The sequence below is a fragment of the Halichoerus grypus genome, chromosome 15 (genome assembly GCF_964656455.1).
Source record: "Halichoerus grypus chromosome 15, mHalGry1.hap1.1, whole genome shotgun sequence".
NCBI classification, from domain to species: domain Eukaryota; kingdom Metazoa; phylum Chordata; class Mammalia; order Carnivora; family Phocidae; genus Halichoerus; species Halichoerus grypus.
The window spans coordinates 60128676-60147754 of NC_135726.1; the positions used below are offsets into that span (position 1 = coordinate 60128676).

Sequence of the window (19079 nt, forward strand, 5' to 3'; positions counted from 1 at the left end):
TGGGGACCTCGTGAAAAGGAATTTGCCCAAATCTACAGGTACTGCAACCATGTCTGATGGCAAGTATTTGCTTGGCTTCTGGCCTAGAGTACTAAGAGTTCAACCTAGAAATTCCTTACAAAAAGTTCCAGCAAAGCAGATTGTAATTATACGTTCTATAATCAATCACTATTCTTGCTGAGCTTATGTAAATGATTAGGCCATGTTTGTTAAAATTGGACTTGTTTTGGGGCGCCTGGGTGGCTCAGTTGGTTGAGCGACTGCCTTCGGCTCGGGTCATGATCCTAGAGTCCCGGGATCGAGTCCCGCATCGGGTTCCCTGCTCGGCGGGGGGTTGGCTTCTCCCTCTGACCCTCTTCCCTCTCGTGCTGTCTCTCATTCTCTCTCTCTCAAAGAAAGAAATAAAATCTTTAAAAAAATCATAATAATAAAATTGGACTTGTTTTACAAACAAATTAGTCCTGATTTGGCTATCTTTGATTAAAAATGAGGGTTATTATACAGAAAAATTATGTTTCAATGACCCACCTTTGCGGATGTTAAATCCTAGTTCTCATTGTTTTTGAATGTTGTTTACCTGAGTTAGACAACTTGAGGTAGACTTCAGAGAAATTGCCACAATAGCTCATGATAGGCAATCTTCTTGCTTGTTATTCTCTGGGGATAATAACAAGACCCCATGGGCATATGATTATTTGAACAGCTGAAAAATGGGATTCAGTCCCCCAAGAAATTTGTAACTCGGCTCTCATCTTGACCAATTCCGTGTGGCTAGAATGATGCAATTTCTCCTTAAAAGTTGGAGTGTACCCCACTCCATGGGTTAACTATGGACTTGTAGAGATAATGGATGACTCCACTTTCCCTATGATTGGATTGGATGATGCGCTTGGGGATGCCCTTATCTCGAGACAAGTCTTCTCCCACTTGCCAGTGATTCCTTGTAATTAGGATATTATTAAGGCTAGACCTCAAACAAAGGCTTCTTGATGGCTTTTTTTTTTAAAGATTTTATTTATTTATTTGGGAGGGAGAGGGTGAGCGAGAGAGCTCAAGCAGGGGGAGCAACAGAGGGAGAGGGAGAAGCAGACTCCCCGCTGAGCAGAAAGCCTGATGTGGGGCTCAGTCTCAAGACCCTGAGATCATGACCTGAGCCGAAGGCAGCTGATTGACTGAGCCACCCAGGCGTCCCAAGATGGTTTTATCCCTAAGCCATATTTATCCTAGAAGCCACCTGTTTATGTAAAATTCCAAGTAGAGGCTTTCACCAAGCATACAGTGACCATCCTTTTTTTTTTTTTTTTAAGATTTTATTTCTTTCTTTGAGAGAGAGAGAATGAGAGAGAGAGAGAGAAAGAGCACGAGAAGGGGGAGGGTCAGAGGGAGAAGCAGACAAGAAGAACAACCTTAACTGGACAATGACAACGCCTCCAGTATCTTGTAGGCCCTCGTTAGCATACAATGCTGGGAGGTTGTGCAAGGGGTATGTTCTGTTTTGTGGCATGCCGAAGTGCTCAGCGCTAAACCAGGAGAGAATGCATGATCTACAGCTAAACTGAGAAATGTTAATCAATCATGTAGGCTAAGGATGCTTCTTTAACCTTAAGATTACTCGGTTGGCCCAAGGGCCCAAGGTGGCTTCACCCATACACAGTTTTTCATAGGACTGAAAGAAGACCTTGGCTGCCCCCATTTTGACATCAAGCTTTCTAGCTGGATTCTTTCCAGCTTGTCTCTGGACTCCGATGGAAGACCCTGCTGGCAAGGCATCCCCTGATGGGAACCAAAACTACCCCCTCGAGCACTAAGGATTGCCCTGAGCCAGCAAGTCCCCACCCATGACTGACTCAGGACTATGATCCATTTGACTTTCACTGCCTACCTGCAAGTACCCATCCACCTTGGCCCCACGTTTTCCTTCTATAAACCTGAAATTACTTTTGTCACTTTGGAGTCAGTCTTTGAGAGGTTAGTCCAGGGTCTTCTCTGCATTGGCCTCGCTGAGAAAAATTCCTTCCCTGTTTCACCAACATCTCTTCCTCTGCCTTTGGATTTTCTCACTAGGGAGCAGCCAAACCTAGTCTGTTTGGGACCCTCAGGTGAGGTGCTCTTGCACCCCTGTGCCCCAACAGTACAACAAGTTCATAATTTGTGGACCAACCTGCTCCTGAGGTTTTTTTCCCTTAAAATAATCGACAACCTAATCATCTGAGTTTAGTCCAGACTTCTACACCGTACCGCCACCTGAGGGCGCCCGAGCAGTCACGATGGTGCACACAGCAGGAATGGAGGACTCGCCTGTGGACTGTGCTATGTCCCTGAAGAGCAAGGACGGCCAGAGCTCTGGGCAGGGCACTGCCTTAAGGATCAGTGGTGGGAACTCAGCCTCCAGAGGGTCCTTCCTAAATCTTCTACCCAGGGTGCTGACTCCCTCCATGTGTCTCCTCTATCCTTGTGCCAACCCTGCTCTCCGGCCTGGTACTGAGGTCCTCGGGACACACCACCCTGATCTCCCCATGCTCAGCCCCTTTCAGGCTGACCCCCCAAGATGTGACCTCGTTCACACGTGGGCCTGCAGAGGAAAAGGCCTCTGCAGGTTCCCATTCTAAAGCGCCCGACCTCAATAACCTCTTCCTTAGGAAGGAGGCTGAACTCCTCCTAGTCTCCTTTTTTTTTTTAAAGATTTTATTTATTTATTTGACAGAAAGAGAGCGCACAAGTGGGTGGAGGGGCAGAGAGAGGGAGAAGCAGACTCCCCGCAGAGCTGGGAGCCCAACGTGGGGCTCCATCCCAGAACCCTGGAATCATGACCTGAGCTGAAGGCAGATGCTTAACCGAATGAGCCACCCAGGCGCTCCTCTTTTTTTTTTTAATAAAACCGTAGGGAATGAAAAATTTTGTTTTGAGGCATTGACTTTACAGCCCACGCATTAAGGGCAGTCTTAAAGATTTTTATACTGGCTGTTTCCCCCTCTACCCACTCTCTTGCACAGCTGGCAAAGGTCAGGGCCAGACTTCTAAAGTCTGAGAACTAGTGCACTACAGGTGAGATGGTCCCCTGCTGTAGCCAAGCTGACGGTGCAGGACTAGCCGAGAGATGCAGAGCCCAGGTGGCAATTGCAGGTTGAAGCAGGAAACCTGACCTTCCTGTGCATCTCCCAGCCTGCAAATGCAAAGGATCTGACACACAAGCCCTCAGGTGGAGGGGGTGCCACTTGGCATGGAGGCTGATAGTGGATCAAAACAGGCACAAGTTCAAAGGCAAAGGTCAAACAAAGGCTCAAAATCACCACAGGGAGGGAACAAACAAAAACTGCACGAACACTGACTCCTGATCTTAGAGGAGACTTTCTGCCTGGATCCCTGACTATTTGGGGAGATACTCGGCCCCACCTGACTCCCACCCCTTCCAGTCCAAGGGGAGGTGGGAAGTGGCCCCAATGCAACCCCCTCCCCACCGTAGTCCTTCCCTGAATCTGAGGTCTGGAAACACAGCCCAGGCTACTGCTGAGATGCACAGAATATAGACTCCTCTGGGGACCCGCAGTCAACCATTACAGAAAGAGAAGGAATTAAATCACTTGGAGGCTGGCGTTCCATAGTGAGAATTCCTTCCAATGTACTGGGCGTGATCAGAGGAAGTAACTCTGATACCCAGTGGGTGCGCCTGATGACCCTGTGACTGTAAGGTGAGACCAGCCAGATTTTCAGTCACCAGTCAGGGTGTTCAGGGACGTCCCTCCCCTCTGGCCTGTCAGGATTAAGGTCTCCTGCCTGTGAGGCTCCTGCAGACCTCCAGCCAGCTCACAGCCCCCACAGCTACTGTCTGCCTGGCCTTGTAAAGTCTCCTGCACACGCCAAGGTTTAGTTTTCCACCAAACACCCAAGTACAGTTTTTCAGCCCCTTGTCTGAGCATATCCACTCTCACATTTGGAGAATTCACACTCTGAAATCAGCAAACACTGCAGAGCATGGATGGATTTTTTGTCTTTCTGAATGCCTCGACTTAGGAAAATGATGATGTAATGGTAAAAATGCACCATAGACTTAAATGTGTAAGGTGTTTTGGGGCATGACATTGTGCAGGACACAAAAAAATCTCAGGAAAAATAATGAAGAAATAGCCTCCCAGTATTACCATGAACCCATAGAGAAAATGTCATAGCATGTAAGAATGAGAAAAATTCTAACATTTATCTTTGTTGTATGCATGTCTTATTTGTAATTTAAAGGGAATTAGCCATAACTCATATCAAAGAAAACAGGCAAATGATACAAATAGAAATTGTACCAAAGAAGACATACAGGGGGTAAATAACCACATGAAAAAAATGCTGAAAGGCAAAATCCCTAGGAAATGCAATTACAACATAGCACTACACACGTATTAAAAGGGCAGACATTGGGGCGCCTGGGTGGCTCAGTTGTTAAGCGTCTGCCTTCAGATCAGGTCATGATCCCAGGGTCCCGGGATCGAGCCCCGCATCAGGCTCCCTGCTCAGCGGGAAGCCTGCTTCTCCCTCTCCCACTTCCCATGCTTGTGTTCCCTCTCTCGCTGTATCTCTCTCTGTCAAATAAATAAAATCTTTAAAATAAAAAATTTGAAAAAAAAAAAGGGCTGACATTAAAGACTGACCCTCCCTCTCAAGTACTGGCAGGGAATGAAGATGCTGGAGCTCTCATACATGCCTGGTGGGAATGAAATAGTGAACAGCTCAGATCCCACTTTGGCCCTTTCATGAAACTGTTAAACACTCACCTACAGGTGACTTAGCCACTGTGCTTCTGAGTTTTAACAGAAGAGAAATGAAACCTCTACCCGCATTAAGAATACATACAGAGAGGTAAATATGCAAAAGTCAAAAACTGGAAATAACCCAAGTGCTCCAAACAGATGAAGAGATCAATACTGGTACACATCCAGAGAAGAAAACAGTACTGTTGAATGAAAGGGACATACGTGCAAAACCACCTCCAGCCCTCAGGCCAACAAAAAAGGCTGAGAAGTCCACCTAGAGGAGAAATGGTTTATTTATGGACTTTGGGGCAGAAGACTATCTTGAGCAACAATAACATGAGTAGGACTCTGCACCACCACCTTCAGAAAGATCTGCTTTTTTAGCCCTAGAGGCTGGGGAGTACCTGGGAGACACCGTGGGAGGAGGATGTTTCAGAACAGGTGTCTGCCACAGTCCTTTAGGATACCAACAAGAATGCTGACTGGGCAGGGTCACAAAAGCTACATCCCTGGAGGATGAATTCTCCCTTGTCTTTACCTTTTTCCTGCCTTCACTTGTCACAACGGCCTTGACATGTTAGCACCACAGAGGATAGAAGAATTCAGAGACTTTTGGATTATTTTATGACAAGGACCTCTGTCACACAGGATACATGTATCTGAAAGTGGAGAATTTCTGTGCACACTGATCCTGCCCAGCCAGTCACTACACCTGTGGATACACTTTTTTAAGAGATACACACCACCTAGGTGGCTGATTTCTCCTCTACTCCCTAATTGCCCAATCATCTAGATTACCAATTACAGTTCCCCTGCCCCTGTGGCGTTACAAGTGAATACTGTACATCAGGTCACAAGGCTCCTTTGAAGGATCTGGGGTAGAGATTCCACTCAACAGCGCCTGGCATCCTGTGCTGTCAGCTGTGGACAAGCAAAATATTCCTGTTGTTTCCACAAGCACTGGAATGGTCTCAACTGCTCCCTCTTCACGGTGACCTCTGAGCACACAAAACTTGCTAGCATCCAGACCACAAAACCCAGATGTGGATCCCGGGAGGCTGTATTAGCTAGAAATGATATTACACAGGACCCCACACTGGGTGATTACACAAGAGAAATTTATTTTCCCACAAATCTGGAGTCTAGAAATTAGACCTAAGGTGTCAGCAGGGTTTCTTCTGAGGCCTGTCCTTGGCTTAGATCTGGGGATTCCCTGTCTTCACATGGTCATCTGTGTGTGCCTGTATCCTCATCTCTTCTTATCGTGAAGCCAGTCATACCGCCTAAGAGTCCATCCTAATAACCCATTTCAACTTCATGGTCTCTTTAAAGGTGCTATAGCTAACACTGTCACATTGTGACGTACTGGGGGTTACAACTTTAACATATGAATGTTAGGTACAGAATTCAGCCCATAACAAAGGTCTTGAGTTTTAACGCAAATTAAAGCCCAAGCTGGAGAGCAGAACTGACCTCTGTATTATTTATTTGCAATCATCCACTCTGAGACACAGTAAGTTTGGGTGGCAATGAACTCTGTTCACTCCTATGTCTGGCAGAGCTCAATTCTAATTTCACATCACCCCTTAAAGTGAATTTAACACCTAAGACTAATGGTAATTAAACAAAAAAGGCATTTAGTAATGCATAAACCAGAGCAGCACATAGCACCCAATTCCTGTGTTGCTGACTTAGAAGCTGCAAAGATTTATCACAATCCTCAGGAGACTAACAACGTCCCTAAAATATTTACTCTTTCTCTGCAAAACACCATCCAGAACTCAAGGGGTACGGAGGGTCAACACTGGGTCACATCCATGCACTAACTTAGAAGGCAATGAGGAGATCCCAGTACCCATAACTTCCATCAGCAAACGACAAAGCAAAGTGGTCAGCGTCATTAAGCTGGGTGGTGACAGATGTTCGTTACTGGGACCATCCAGGTGGCAGAGGCGAAATGATTTCTGTCACAGAATCTGACAGTGACTTCCAGCAATGACTTCAGACACATCAGAACACCCAATACAACTTCTGAACTTTCCCAAATAGCTGGAACTTACGGGAAGTCACTCCACTGTGGACAGGCAGGCGAACAAAACTCAATTCAGGAAGGTGGCTGCCTCATAAGGTTCTCCCAGCATAATACACTAAGGAAGGAACTATCACACCTTCTCCACCATTTTAAAGTCTTTCTGCAGTGTGAACTCTGAAGTGTGGAATGAAGACAGATGTCTGGCTGAAGGACTGGTGTCCTTCACCTCACTCATGTGGTCATGCTCCAAGGTGAATTCGGATTTTCATGAAACGGTTATCTTTGCCCAAAACATTACCCACATTCTTCACATGTGTCTTAGCTCAGGCCGCTCTCACAAAATATGATAAACTGGGTGGCTTGTAAGCAACAGAAATTTCTCACTTCTGGAGGCTGGATATCTCCCATAACATTCCCCATACGGTCTGGTTTTGTGTCTGGTGAGGACCAGCTTCCGGATTTATAGATCTCCCCAAGGGGTCCTCACATGATTGATAGGGGAAGCAAGTTGTCTCAGAATACTTAGAAGACATTAAAACCATTCATTAAGAATTCACACACATGATCCATTCTAGTATCAATTACCTCCCAAAGACATCACCTGCTACTCCTATTGCATTAGAGGACAGGGAGTCAACATATCAACATCAGTGAACAGAACCATTTAGTTCATGTTACTACCCATAAAGACACTATTTACTGCGTACTTTCTCATCTTGAATGAGACTGGAAATTTAGCTGAAAGATTTCCCACATCCCCAGTACTCCTAATGTCTTTTTCCAGTGTGAACTCTGTGATGATAACTGAGAGCACCATAACTGAAAAAAGATTTTCCACATTCACTGCAAGCATAAGGCCTTTCTCCTGTGTGAATTCTCTGGTGTTGAATGAATGTTGACTTATACTTCAACAATTTCCCACATTCATTACACTTATAAGGCTTTTCACCTGAGTGAACCTTTATGTGTACATTCAGGGTATTTCTTTGGAAGAAGGACTTGCCACATTCACTGCACTCATAAGGCCTTTTTCCAGTGTGAAGTCTCTGGTGAGAACGGAGGAGGGAACGAGAAGTGAAAGTTTTCCCACAGTGACTGCATTTATAAGGCCTTTCTCCAGTGTGAACTCTCTGGTGATCACGGAGGTAAGAACTACAAGTAAAAGATTTCCCACAATCACTACAATCATAAGGACTTACTGCAAGGTGACTTTGACGATGATACCGGAGGGCGCGGCTATAACTAAAAGATTTCCCACATTCACTGCACAGATAAGGCTTTTCTCCTGTGTGAATTCTCTGGTGTTGAATGAACGTCGACTTATAATTCAAAGATTTCCCACATACATTACATTTGTAAGGCCTTTCACCCGAGTGAACCTTGATGTGTACATTGAGACTATTCCTTCGGCAAAAGGACTTGCCACATTCACTGCATTCATAAGGCCTTTCACTATTGTGAACTCTCTTGTGAGAACGAAGGTGAGAAGTAGTGGTAAAAGACTTCCCACAGTCACTGCATTCATAAGGCCGTTCTCCAGTGTGAACTCTCTGGTGAGAACGAAGGGCAGATCTAGTAGCAAAAGATTTCCCACAATCCCGGCACTCATGAGGCCGGTCTCCTGTGTGAATTCTCTGGTGTTCAACGAATGTTGACTTACATTTCAATGATTTCCCACATTCATTACACTTATAAGGCTTTTCACCTGAGTGAACCTTTAGGTGCACACTCAGGCTATTTCTTCGGACAAAGGACTTGCCACATTCACTGCACTCATAAGGTCTCTCTCCAGTGTGAACTCTCTGGTGATAATGGAGGGCCGAATTAGCAGTAAAAGATTTCCCACATTCACTGCACTCATAAGGCCTTTCTCCAGTATGAAGTCTCTGGTGATCACGGAGGACAGACCTCGTGGTAAAAGATTTCCCACATTCACTGCATTCATAAGGCCTTTCTCCAGTATGAACTCTCTGGTGAGAATGAAGGACAGAACTAGTGGCAAAAGATTTCCCACATTCACTGCACCCATAAGGCCTTTCTCCTGTGTGAATTCTCTGGTGTTTAATCAGTGTTGACTTACACTTCAAAGATTTCCCACATTCATTACACTTATAAGGCTTTTCATCTGAGTGAACCTTTACGTGTACTTTGAGGATATTTCTTCGGATAAAGGACTTGCCACATTCACTGCACTCATAAGGCCTTTCTCCAGTGTGAATTCTGTGATGATAATGGAGGTGAGTCCTACAGATAAAAGATTTCCCGCATTCACTGCACTCATAAGGCCTTTCTCCAGTGTGAATTCTCTGGTGTTTAATCAATGTTGACTTCCACTTAAAAGATTTCTCACATTCATTACACTTATAAGGCCTTTCACCTGAGTGAACCTTTATGTGTACTTTCAGACTATACCTTCGGACAAAGGACTTGCCACATTCACTGCACTCATAGGGCCTTTCTGCAGTGTGAACTCTCTGGTGAGCACGGAGGATAGAACTAGTGGTAAAAGATTTCCCACAATCACTGCACGCATATGGTCTTAAGTCTGTGTGAGATCTCTTATGATAACAGAGGGCAGACATAGAGGGAAAAGATTTTGCACAGCCACAACATTTATAAAACCTTTCTCCAGGGCGAACCCTATGAGTAATCAACACTGATCTATGGATAAAAGGTTTTGCACATCCACTGCAAACATAAGTCTTCGCTCCATTGTGCCATCCCTGGGGATGAATGAGGACAGAGTTGCAGCCTACGGATTTCCCACATTTGCTGCACATGTATTGCCTGGATCCACTGTGAGTTTTACCATGTTCATTCAGGGCTGACCTTTGCCTAAGTGATTTTCCATATTTGCCAAACTCATAATGTCTTTTTCCAATATGGTATCTCTGGTGTATGGCAAATAAGGATTTGTACCTGAATGCTTTCCCACATTCACTGCACACAAAGGACTGTCTTCCAAGGTGGACACCCTGGTCCTGAATATGTGTGTGTTTGGGACCAAAGGCGTTCTTGCATTCTCCCCAGGTGTCATGACTTTTTCTGCTTTGTAAAGTTGCCCTGCACTGGGTGACCGTGTGTGGCTTCTCCCCAGTATGAGTGGCCTCTTGCTGCAGATGCCCTGAGCCAGAGAGGAAGTCCTTCTGAACTTCTCCACAGGTAAGGGGCTTTCCTGAACCATGGAATCCCCAGCTCTTCACAACAGAGGCCCTGTCCACACGGCTTCTGAAGGGTTTCTCTCCCATGTGCTGTTTCTCACGTTTTCTGAAGTCAGTAATGAAATAAAATCGTTTCCCACAGGCCCCACACCTCAACAGTTTCTGGCTGTTTTCTTTTCCCTGGTGCGCAGCCAAGTGGAAAATGTCTCTCAAGACTGGACCACACATCTCACAGGGGTGGGTCTTCCGGCAAGACTGAGCTGCCTTGGGCGTCCTGGTCTGTGACACGCCTACCAAAGTGCTCTGGGCAAAGGGTGCTTCCTCATCCTCTGCTCCACAGCAACAACCTGAAGGCAAAGAAGCGCTGGTGAAATTTGTGTTGACAATAGTGAAGGGGTGAGCCCATCACATAATATGCATGGGTCTCACCTAGGCATGCTTTTCCAGACACTGGAGATGGAAAACAGCTGGAGTGGTTGCTGCGCATTATTAGGCCCTGATAGTCAAAGTAATGTGGAGAGCTGACTAGGAGAATGGGAAACTAGAGTATGACACAAGGAAGAGAGCCAGGTCAAAACCTTACTTCTCTTCCCACAAGTTAGCGTAGGACCAATTCTGCTGGTGATATCTGTCTAAGTACAAGGCTGCAGGAAAATCCAATCCCCATAAATTTGCTGCTGTTCAATGTCAGTTTAAGGACATGTGAATTGGGCGCTTGGGTATGTCAGTCGGTTAAGCATCTCCCTTCAGCTCAGGTCTTGATCCCAATGTCCTGGGATTGAGCCCCTTATCTGGCTCCCTGCTCAGAGGGGAGTTTGATTCTCCCTTTCTCTCTCTGCCAGTCCACTTGCTCATTCCCTCTCTCTCAAATAAATACCTAAAATCTTTTTTAAAAACTTGAAAAAAAAAAAAAGACATGTGAATATCTCATGGTAAAACGTTTGGGGGTGAATGGAGTATACAGAAAGAGCAGTGAGAGTAAGAGGTGAGATATGGAGGCCTGAGAAGCACTGATTACCCTTATATTGGACGTCATGGAATTACCAATGGAACAGAACGCAGAATTCACAAATTGTCAACAGTGAAGAAGGAAAGACAGAGACAGGGTGTGGCCATCAGCAATCACAGCAAACTCTGGTGGAAGAAACAAAGGTGCCTGGTATGATCTGAACACAGGCCTGATATCACACCTTACCCAGCATCTATTCACCAGTAACAGAGCCCCTGTGAGCCCACCTGGTCATGTGTGGAGAATGTCCATGCTATGACACACAAAGGACTCCTCCCTGTAAGCCCTCCTGAGCAACTACAAGATACCAGGAGGATAGAAATACTGAAGGAAAATAGGGCACGTGGACAACCAAACTGTTCCAAAGCTATCAGGATACTTCAGACACAGAAAAACGTCCTATGTGACTGATGGCAGCTGGACGGGAGAATAGGAGATACCATCCTTCACCCCAACAAAAATCAGTGCAACAGCTGTCTGTGAACGGCATTACCTCGGCGAGCTCAGCAGTGCCCTGAAGACTGAGGAGGCCCAGTGGAGCATAAACAAGGGCACAAGCACACAGGAAAGACAGCGGAGCGTGCTGTAGCAGAGACCGTGGGGTAGGTGGGAGACAAGGGCCGGGGCTACCTCCATCAGCCACGGGGCGCGTGCCACTGCAGTCCCTGCTCAGCACAGACTCCGGCTGCCGGCTCCACGGGGACACTGGCACCCCTGCCACCAAGTCCACCAAAGGCTAAAGCCAAAGCCATCTTCAGAAAGAAAATCAAGGGGCGCCTGGGTGGCTCAGTCATTAAGTGTCTCCCTTCGGCTCAGGTCATGATCCTGGGGTCCTGGGATCAAGCCCAGCATTGGGCTCTCTGCTCCGCGGGAAGCCTGCTTCTCCCTCTCCCACTCCCCCTGCTTGTGTTCCCTCTCTCGCTGTCTCTCTCTCTGTCAAATAAATAAAATCTTAAAAAAAAAAAAAAAGAATGAAAATCAAAGCTGAACGCAGCGTATTTCTGATTTCAAACTAGATTACAAAGCTATAGTATTCAAAATAATAGGGTACTGGCTTAAAAACAGTCCAAGGGAACAGAATAAAAACTCCAGAAGTAAACATTCATATATAGAGTCAACTAATATTTGACAATTATGCCAAAAATCTACACTAGGGAAGAATAATCTCTTTAATAATGTTGTGAAATCTATGGGGAGCTCGGGGGTCACATCTGGTTGAGCTTCGACTCCTGGTTTCAGCTCAGACAGTGATCTCAGGGTCATGAGAGCAATCTCCACATCTTTCAGCTTAGAGCCTGCTTGGGACTGTCTATCTCCCACTCCCTCTGCCCCTCCCCACCATTGTCTGTGTCTCTCTCTAAAATACATAATTAAATGGTTTTTTTTTCTTTTCTATATGATATACTTTTTTTTTTTTTGCTAGAACATTTTTTTTATTATGTTATGTTAATCACCCTATATTACATCATTAGTTTTTGATGTAGTGTTCCACGATTCATTGTTTGCGTGTAACACCCAGTGCTCCATGCAGAACGTGCCCTCCTTAATACCCATCACCAGGCTAACCCATCCCCCCACCCAATAATTAAATGTTTAAAATACTGTTGTGAAGGGCGCCAGGGTGGCTTGACTGTTGAGCGTCTGACTCCTGGTTTCAGCTCAGGTCATGAACTAACAGTTCTGAGATGGAGGAGCATCGGACTCCACGCTCAGTGCGGAGTCTGCTTTAGATTCATTTTCCCTCTCCCTCAGCCCCTCCCTGCTCTCTCTGTCAAATAAATAAATAAATCTTTAAAAAAAAAAAAAACAATAAAATACTGCTGTGAAATCTAAATATCCAAATGAAAAAACAATGAAACTTGATCCTCATCCTATAGCACACATGGAAATGAAGTTGAAATTGAATCAATACTTAAACATATGACCTTTAACCCGAAAACTCCTAGGAAAACATAGGGAAAAGCCTCCTTAACCTTATTCCTGCCAATGACTTTTTGAATATGACATCTAAAGCATACACAACAAAAGCAAAAAACTACAAGTACTACCATAGCAAATTGAAAAGCTGTACCAGGGCCAATGAAACACACAAGAGAGTGAAAAAGATGTACAAGTGACTAACATGTTGTCACAATCACGAATCATCAGGGAAATGAAAACCAAAACCACAGGCGCTGGGTGACTCAGTTGGTTAAGCGTCTATGTTCGGCTCAGGTCATGATCTCAGGGTCCTGGGATCGAGTCCCATGTCAGGCTCCCTGCTCAGCTGGGAATCTGCTTCTCCCTCTCCCTCTGCCCCTCCTCCCCACTCGTGCTCTCTCTCTCAAATAAATAAATAAAAATCTTAAAAAAACAAAACAAAAACCCATAACCACAAGATATCACCTCCTACCTGTTACAATGGCTATTACCAAAAACACAAGAGGTAACACGTTGATTAGGATGTGCAGGAAAAATAACATTTGAATACTGCTGCTGGGAATGTAAATAGGTAAGTGATTATGGAAAATATTAGGGAGACCCACCAAAAATTGAAAATACAACTACCATATAGTCCACCACTGCTATTTCTAGGTATGTATCCCAAGGAAACAAAATCAGTATCTCCACAAAGTATCTGAACACGAATATCTACTGCAGTATTATTCACAATAGCAAATATATGGAAACATCAGTAGGTGTGTGTGAGTGTTTAAAATGGCAAAGAAGGGACGCCTGACTGGCTAAGTTGGTAGCGCATCCAACTCTTGATCTCAGGGTGGTGAGTTTAAGCCCCACATTGGGTATGGAGTCTATGTAAAAAAACAAAATAAAAAAATAAATTGTGTCAAATGAATAAATAAATAAAGAGACAAAGAACAATTAGTACATACACACGTACAGGAAAATTCACCATAAAAAAAGAAAGCAACACTGCCACTTCCCACAGAAGAACCTGGAAAACCTTATGCAGAGTCAAATCAGCCACACAGCAAAATGCAAACTTTGTATGGTATCACTTACATGAGGATTCCTTAAAAAAGATATAAATCAAACTCATAGATACAGAGAGTAGAAAGCCAGAAGCTCAGGATTGAGGGAAATGGGAAGATGTTGGTTAGGGGTACGCACTCACTTTCACATACAGGATGAGTAAGTTCTGAAAATCTAATGTACAGGAGGTTGATTACAGTTGTTAATATCGTATTCTACACTTGAAATTTGCGAACAGGGTAGATATTAAGTTTTTGAACCACCACCAACAAAAAAGGTAATTATGTCAAGTGATGGTGTGCTGTAACTTCACGCTGTTAATAATTCTATTTTTTTTTAAGTTTTTTTTTTTAAAGATTTTATTATTTATTTGACAGAGAGAGAGACAGCAAGAGAGGAAACACAAGCAAGGGGAGTGGGAGAGGGAGAAGCAGGTTTCCCACTGAGCACGGAGCCCAATGTGGGGCTTGATCCCAGGACCCTCGGATCATGACCTGAGCCGAAGGCAGACGCCTAACGACTGAGCCACCCAGGCGCCCCTTGTTAATAATTTTATAAGGTAGGGGTGCCTGGGTGACACAGTGGTTTAAGCACCCAACTCTTGGTTTCACCTCAGATGTTTGGTTTGTGCTACCGAGGCCCTGCCTCAGGCTCTGCTCTCAGCACGGGGTCAGCTTGGGTTTCTCTCTTCTTTTCCCCTCCTCTCCGCTTGCACACGCATGCACACAAACTCTCGCTCTCACTCACTCTCAAATAAATAAATCTAAAAAGAAATTACACCAATCTCATAATGTATATCAAACTATCATGTAATATAATCTTATTGGTCAATCATACCTCAACAAAGCTCATGGGAGGAGGGCAGGTAGAAGAAGAGATGTAAACACTATTAAAAGAACCCTACAGGACAGTCTTGAGAAGTAACCCATGGTCCACATAAGCAGTAAACATGCCAGGGCACCTGGGTGGCTCAGTCGTTAGTCATCTGCATTCAGTCCTGGGATCGAACCCTGCATCGGGCTCCCTGCTCCACGGGAAGCCTGCTTCTCCCTCTCCCATTGTCCCTGCTTGTGTTCCCTCTCTTGCTGTCTCTCTCTCTGTCAAATAAATAAAATCTTAAAAAAAAAAAAAACCAACATGTCAATGCCTGCAATTTCAGGCACAGGCAGGCACAAGGAAATGGCACCTAAAGGAAGGGTGCAAAACCCGGGACACAGAAATGGCACGGATCTGAACACACGGACCCAGCCAGGGAGAGGGCAAGCAAGGTGCAATCCATCAGCCTCACTGCATGACTACTGACCTCCAATCTTACCCGATCAGGGCTCAGCACAGAGGGTACTGGGAGCTGCAGGGCAGAGAAAAGGGCACACCAACAACTCAGAGCTAGCAACAAAAGCAACTACCCAGAAAGCTGGGGAAGCAAGCAGTGTCCACAGTCCACATGAGAGAAGGACTAACCTACCCTGGAAAATGCAGAGGGGGGACTCGGGAGTACAGAGTCTAGTCCAGGTCAAAGGGGAGGCTGAGGGCCTTACCCAGTGAGGATATAAGTGTAAAGTTCTCCAGCATCACATGGTGGTACAGCCGTCTCTGAGCCTCATCAAGAAGCTTCCACTCCTTCCAGGAGAAGTACACGGCAATGTCCTCAAAGGTCACACCACCCTTTCATGAAAAGGACAGATGAAACCATGAACATTCTCTCTCTGAGAACACATAATCCAACCCCCCACACATCCACCCCAGTCTCCCCACCTCAGAATAAATACCAGGTCCTGGTGCCTCTAATGCTGCTCTCCTCTCACCTTCCCATCAATCACTGTGTTCAGTCCTCAGCAGTAACAGGCAGGGGGACACGGAGATGCACTCTAAGCTCTGGGTTTGGCCTGCAAAGTCCCATCGCCCTGCCACGATATTCCCATGGAGTCTCCCAGATTGTGCCCTCAAGACAGCCAATTATAGGCCCTGCTCTACCAGGAAGTCTTCAATACCAGGGCGCTGAGGCCCTTAGCTCACACTTCCCCTCCATGTGTACAGGATTCTGTAGACTGTACCACTCTCACGTCTTCAGGCCCCCAGATGAACTCCCACACCTTCCTGCCCCACACCAAAGGATCCTCCCTTGACTCACACTTGTGCTTGTCACATGACATCCAAAGGATGTTTGACAAACTCAAACAGGTTCCAGTCCCACCCCAGGACTCTCAGGGATCCCAAATGAGGGAAAGCCTCAAAATGCTGCTGAGAAGCCGTCCTCACCTGCCTGTAATCCTCCCTTCAACAACAGACACTCACAACCACATGTCAGCTTAGAGTACTCACAGACCCTCTTCTACGTCTGTGCCACCCATACTGTCCCTCAAGAATCAAAACCCACCACTCTCCACTGAACCTCTGTGAAAATCCCAGCCCTAAGGGTCTCCTTGCCAGGCAAAGCGAATCACAAATGACATTTTCCCCAGAACTTTCCCAGCGGCAAGACTTTGAAATACCCCAGACAACGTAAGAGCTGACCACAAGATTCTGGTGAAGCCCTAGAATACTAGATAAAGAGAATCCCCAGCCTCTCAAATACTCGTAGGAGGGGCTGCCTGGGTGGCTTACTGGGTTCAGCATCTGACTCTTGATCTCAGCACAGGTCTTGATCTCAGAGTCATGAGTTCAAGACTCATGTTGGGCTCCACACTGGGAATGGAGCCTACTTAAACAAACAAATTACAAAAAAAAAACAAAACTACAAAACTCCTAGTTGTCCTCAGCCATCTCTTGTCCCATCATCCCATGGAAGCCTTGCCCATGTATCTGCCAGATCATTCTCTCCCCTTCACCTGTGTTCACAATGCCCAGCAACCCCAACCACATGCTGAGGAAGAAAACCACTCTTCAGCAGACTTTACTAGGACCCTCTGACCTACTAGCAGCATTGCCACTATGCTCTGCATTCCCTTCCTAAATGTGATCCACATCTCCACCCTGGTCCACACAGTAGCCATCATTTTTCAAACTCTCCATCATGAATCTTTTCCCCAGTTTCCCAAAACATCTTGTCCAGCTGCCCACTTGGCACCATCACTCACACTTCTCTGAAACATCTAAGTCGCTTAACAATGTGAAAACAAGTGAGGACATCCCCAAGGATACGCAACCTACTGCTACCTTCCATCAGGTTGATGGGAGTTTCCATCCCTTCAGCTGCTAGGACTTGTGAAAATTAATGATGGGAAACCTCACTAAATTGGAGTCGGGAGGTTGAGGCATAGGGAGCCCTCAGGCACTGCCACACTGATCAACTGCACACCCAAGAGGAAGAGACTGCCTTGACCTTATATGGGGATAGTACTTCACCAGCACAGGCCCACGAAGACCGTCTGTCCTGACCGCCCCACCCGACAGCTCAGCCAATCAGAAGCCACAACTCCCAGCTCACTCCAGGGGACCTGCAGTTGTAACAGCCTCGCGACTTCGCCGCCTTCCCCTCAGGAAAGCCCACCTCTCCCGTTCTCCACACCGGCCTTCTGTTCGGACTCGGCCTGTTTGTTCCAAACTGCAGTCCACTTCCGTCTCCACAGAAACCCATTCGTGCAGATAAAATTACCGCCACATTTCACCTTATCTTTAAGGCTCACGGACCACAAGCCCGGGGCCCTCCCTCCCTCCCCCTCTCTTCTCACCCGCAGCACCCCAGTCTGCCGGAGCCCTTCTCAGAACATACACCAGCAGTCAGCCAGTTCTCCCACATCCAGGCGGGCCGAGGAGCAGTCCGGGGACAGAGCCCCCGCCGCCTGCCGTGCCCTCCTCCTGGGCGCCCGGCCTCCTCGCCGACCCCCGCGGCGGGCTCTCTTCTCCGGCGGCCAGACAACGCCTAGTCACCCCCGCCTCAGCCCACCTCACTCCCGCCACGACAGACGGCCTTCTCGGGCAGCGCGGGGACGGGCCTCATGGCCGCGCTGCACTTTGCTCCTGACACGAAGAACGGCGACGTGCTGGTCCCCGCGGCTGGCGCAGCCCCCTCCAGCCTCGGCCCCAGCCGCCCTCGGCCCCGAGCCCGCTCCCGCACGGGGCCCCCGCCCGCCGCCGCCTCCCCGTCCCGGACACCGGGGCCTGGGCCGCAGGGACGCGAGCCGGCGCCCCGCGCTCGGGCCTTCGGGCTCTGGGTGGGGGGACGGCGGGAGGGCCCGGGGGACGAGCGCTCACCTGAGCCGGGGCCCTGCGCGCGGCCGCCGCCATCGGACTCGGTGGGCCGGCAGCGGGGCCGGGAGCGGACACCCGGACTCCACTGTGTGCGGCGAGGACAGCGCCTCCCCTCGCGTCTTCACGATCAGTCACGCGGATCCTGACGCGCGCTCCGGAACCTTACGGGACAAACAGACCCAACCGGAGGCAAAGAGACCTACTGGGGGATGAGACCGGAAGTCCCGCCCCCGGGGATGGCGCTCGCCTAGAAACGCCGTGTGCTGTTCCCTCATTGGCTCCTCGCTCCGCGCTCGGGGCCGGGCTCTTCCGGGTGGGGTGGCTCCCGGAGCTCCGGCGGTCTCCGGTACGGGGTCCCCCACCCTGGAGTTGCCCAGCTACGGTCACGTGGCACCCTGAGGGACGCTGGAAAGTGCGGCTCCTCGCCGGGGGGACGGGATTTGCTCCTCGTTAAAGGCAGAGAAGAGCTGTGCTTTCAGACTCTATGACGGTCACTTTCCAAAGGAGAAAACTATTATTTTAGATGTTCCCAGATCCTTTTACTGATTTAAATAACATATCATTTCGGACAGCACTTCAAAAAGAAATGAGTCTGTGCATACTAGAAACATGTTGTTGCTCATCAAATGCTTGCACCCTGAAACATTAGCGTCAGTTTTGGACTTGGTTAGGAAGAACACAAAAAAGTCCCTGTTAACAACAAAAATTCAGCCCAGTACATTGTAAAGGTCTGTTGGCTTTATTCATGGATTTGTGGATTGGGCAGCACCGCATCTAACAAGTAGATGGCAGCTCCAAAGCGCTATGGAAAGGGAAAGTTGTTTCTGTTTTGTTTTGTTTTTTTTAAGATTTTTATTTGACAGAGAGAAACACAGCGAGAGAGGGAACACAAGCAGGGGAAGCGGTAGGCAGGGGAAGAAGGAGGCTTCCCGCTGAGCAGGGAGCCTGATTCTGGGCTCCATCCCAGGACCCTG

The 19079-nt window shown here is 47.2% G+C and overlaps 2 protein-coding genes across 6 annotated transcripts in view; both read right to left on the bottom strand.

Moving 5' to 3' along the window:
* The window catches only part of LOC118549667 (zinc finger protein 256-like), a 58681-nt gene that overhangs the window by 25783 nt on the left and 13819 nt on the right, over positions 1–19079 (bottom strand). The gene's annotated exons all lie outside the window — the stretch shown is intronic.
* Positions 1289–18411, bottom strand: LOC144378666 (uncharacterized). 5 transcript variants are annotated; one of them, XM_036088371.2, is made up of 3 exons: positions 18109–18406; positions 15453–15579; positions 1289–10279 (listed from the first exon to the last, which is right to left on the bottom strand). In XM_036088371.2, the coding sequence occupies exons 1-3, from the start codon at positions 18139–18141 to the stop codon at positions 7539–7541; spliced, it is 2901 nt and encodes a 966-aa protein (XP_035944264.2). In that variant the 5' UTR covers positions 18142–18406; the 3' UTR covers positions 1289–7538. The 5 variants fall into 5 exon arrangements, with proteins under 5 accessions (XP_035944264.2, XP_077918994.1, XP_077918995.1 ...); XM_078062868.1 differs by lacking the exon at positions 18109–18406 and adding an exon at positions 17801–17953; XM_078062869.1 differs by lacking the exon at positions 18109–18406 and adding an exon at positions 17586–17788.

Bases quoted from the DNA above. Each gene is read 5' to 3' on its own strand.
- LOC144378666 (XM_078062868.1), bottom strand. From the start codon at position 17,854: ATGAGGCCCGTCCCCGCGCTGCCCGAGAAGGCCGTCTGTCGTGGCGGG. The intron at 15,580-17,800 runs GTGGGCTGAGGC...TTTTCATGAAAG, and splicing joins TCTGTCGTGGCGGGAGTGAG to GGTGGTGTGACCTTTGAGGA. The intron at 10,280-15,452 runs GTAAGGCCCTCA...CTTTGCCTTCAG, and splicing joins TACACTTATATCCTCACTGG to GTTGTTGCTGTGGAGCAGAG.